The following is a 1,936-nucleotide window of genomic DNA, read 5'->3' as shown; positions in this document are numbered from 1 at the left end:
GCATCAGAACTAATTTGACATGTTCCTGTTTGATCCTTATGGATGTCTTACTTTTAGCGAATTTAGTTGATAGTGTTTTCATCCATTGCATTACTGTGATAGTTTTGGGCTCATCGCTGTTCTATGGCAAGCCATAGATCCGTTGTGGGTCCGCATCGGCTTGTTTGTCATCCTGGATGTTTTTGTGGTTTCAATTTGGTATCTTCATTAAAATCATAGTGAGGATAGACAATATGTACTTATACTACTCATTAGGGTTGTTATTGGATCCATAAAGTCAATTCGGACATATTGGACGGACCAACAATGGATGGACCAACAAGACGTATTGAATTGGATCACTCTAGAGTCCAGATTTTATCGTTCAGAGTATCTATTTGATTGAATTGAACCTAGTCCAATTGTAATAAGTTTATATTGGATTGGGTTGGATTGAGCTAATATATGGTTCACTAATAGAAGTTAAAAGTATGGGTGTCAATGGACTAGGTTTAAGTTACAATTAATCTTAATTAAAACAAATTTGAACAGATTGGACGGTCTAAACATTGAATTAAATTGATCCAAAATTATCCAAAATAATCATTGGCTTGGATTGAACCTGCTCCATTTATAATGAATTCACATTGGACTGGATCGGATTGGACCAAATCTAGTCCAGTTGACATCAGTTTGCTTTTATTTTGAATAACTTCTTACAAGAATGGCTTGGCTCAACTCAAATTATATTTGATGCTACCAAAAAATGGGAGTAAGGTCAGTACTGGATTTCTAGTAGGGATGAGGCAGAAGGTCTCACTTGCAAGCACTGAAAGGGCATCGGAGGCCTCGAGGTGTGATCCAAGGGTGAGTACTCCAACTCTTAAATCGACTAAGGATTTGAGGAAGCCGAGGTGATGAAAATGTTAGAGCAATTAAGTGGTTCGGAATGCATAAGAGAGTTATTTGCAACTGTAAGTCTATATTTACAGTAGAGATCTGCCTTGTGTGGGAGTGGTATACATTTGATAATGGCTCGACCGAGATTTAATGAAATTTGACGTCATTAGTACTTACTTATATTTATAGTGGCATGGGTCATGATGATTCCAGGTACACAACAGCGTTCTGTTCCTTCCTTTTACCGACGACGCATTTATCATCCGATCATGATTTGGCCCATGTTGCTTCATTTCATCCTACTACGGTTGCTGACGATGAACGCAGCAGCAGCAGGGTCGTCGACATTAATGTCTCTGACAAAGCCGGACTGTCCGGAGAAATGTGGAAACCTCAGCATCCCTTACCCGTTTGGCATCGGCGATGATCCAAAGTGTTTCTTGAACAAAGATTTTCATTTGATATGCAACACCACCGGTGAAACTCAGTTGTTGTTCCACGACAATTTGCCCGTTTTGAACATATCGCTGCAAGGCCAACTGACGACCTCTGTTCTTGGAGCTGCCAAATGTTACATGGACGCCGACAAAAATTGGCACGGGAATGACGACTCTAAGGTTAACTTTTCAAATGCATATAGGGTCTCCGATACCAGAAACAGATTGACCATCGTCGGTTGCGACACATCTGGTACTTTGTATGACTACAATGGCAAAGAGTTCTACGTGGGTTGCACCTCAAAATGCTAGAACGATACCAAAGTGATAATGGGCTTACCATGCAGTGGATTTGGATGCTGCCAGACCACGATACCCAAGGGTATCGCTGATTTTCAAATACAGATTCATAGCGTTTACAACTTCACATACACATGGAATGTTAGTAGATGCGGGATTGTTGTTCTGTCCGATCAAGATGACTTAGAGTGGCAAGTGTCACAACTTTGGAATATCAGAAACAACGTGAACGACCTTGTAACTTCTGGCATTCGACGTCCAATAGTACTGGATTGGGCAATTCGAAACAACAATAAGTCTTGCGAGGAAGCACGAGGAAT

At 40.6% G+C, this 1,936-nt stretch overlaps 1 protein-coding gene across 1 annotated transcript; it reads left to right on the top strand.

The window, feature by feature from the left end:
* Positions 1–1,196: 1,196 nt before the first annotated feature.
* On the top strand, positions 1,197–1,628 carry LOC148852270 (wall-associated receptor kinase 2-like). Its single transcript, XM_088945773.1, has one exon. It carries the CDS (start codon positions 1,197–1,199, stop codon positions 1,626–1,628), a length of 432 nt encoding a protein of 143 aa, XP_088801899.1.
* Positions 1,629–1,936: the final 308 nt, after the last annotated feature.

Source organism: Nelumbo lutea, chromosome 5 (assembly GCF_056320005.1).
Source record: "Nelumbo lutea isolate HS-2025 chromosome 5, American lotus-T2T, whole genome shotgun sequence".
NCBI classification, from domain to species: domain Eukaryota; kingdom Viridiplantae; phylum Streptophyta; class Magnoliopsida; order Proteales; family Nelumbonaceae; genus Nelumbo; species Nelumbo lutea.
The sequence above is the reverse complement of the archived record's forward strand: the minus strand, read 5'-3'. Positions and strand labels throughout refer to the sequence as shown.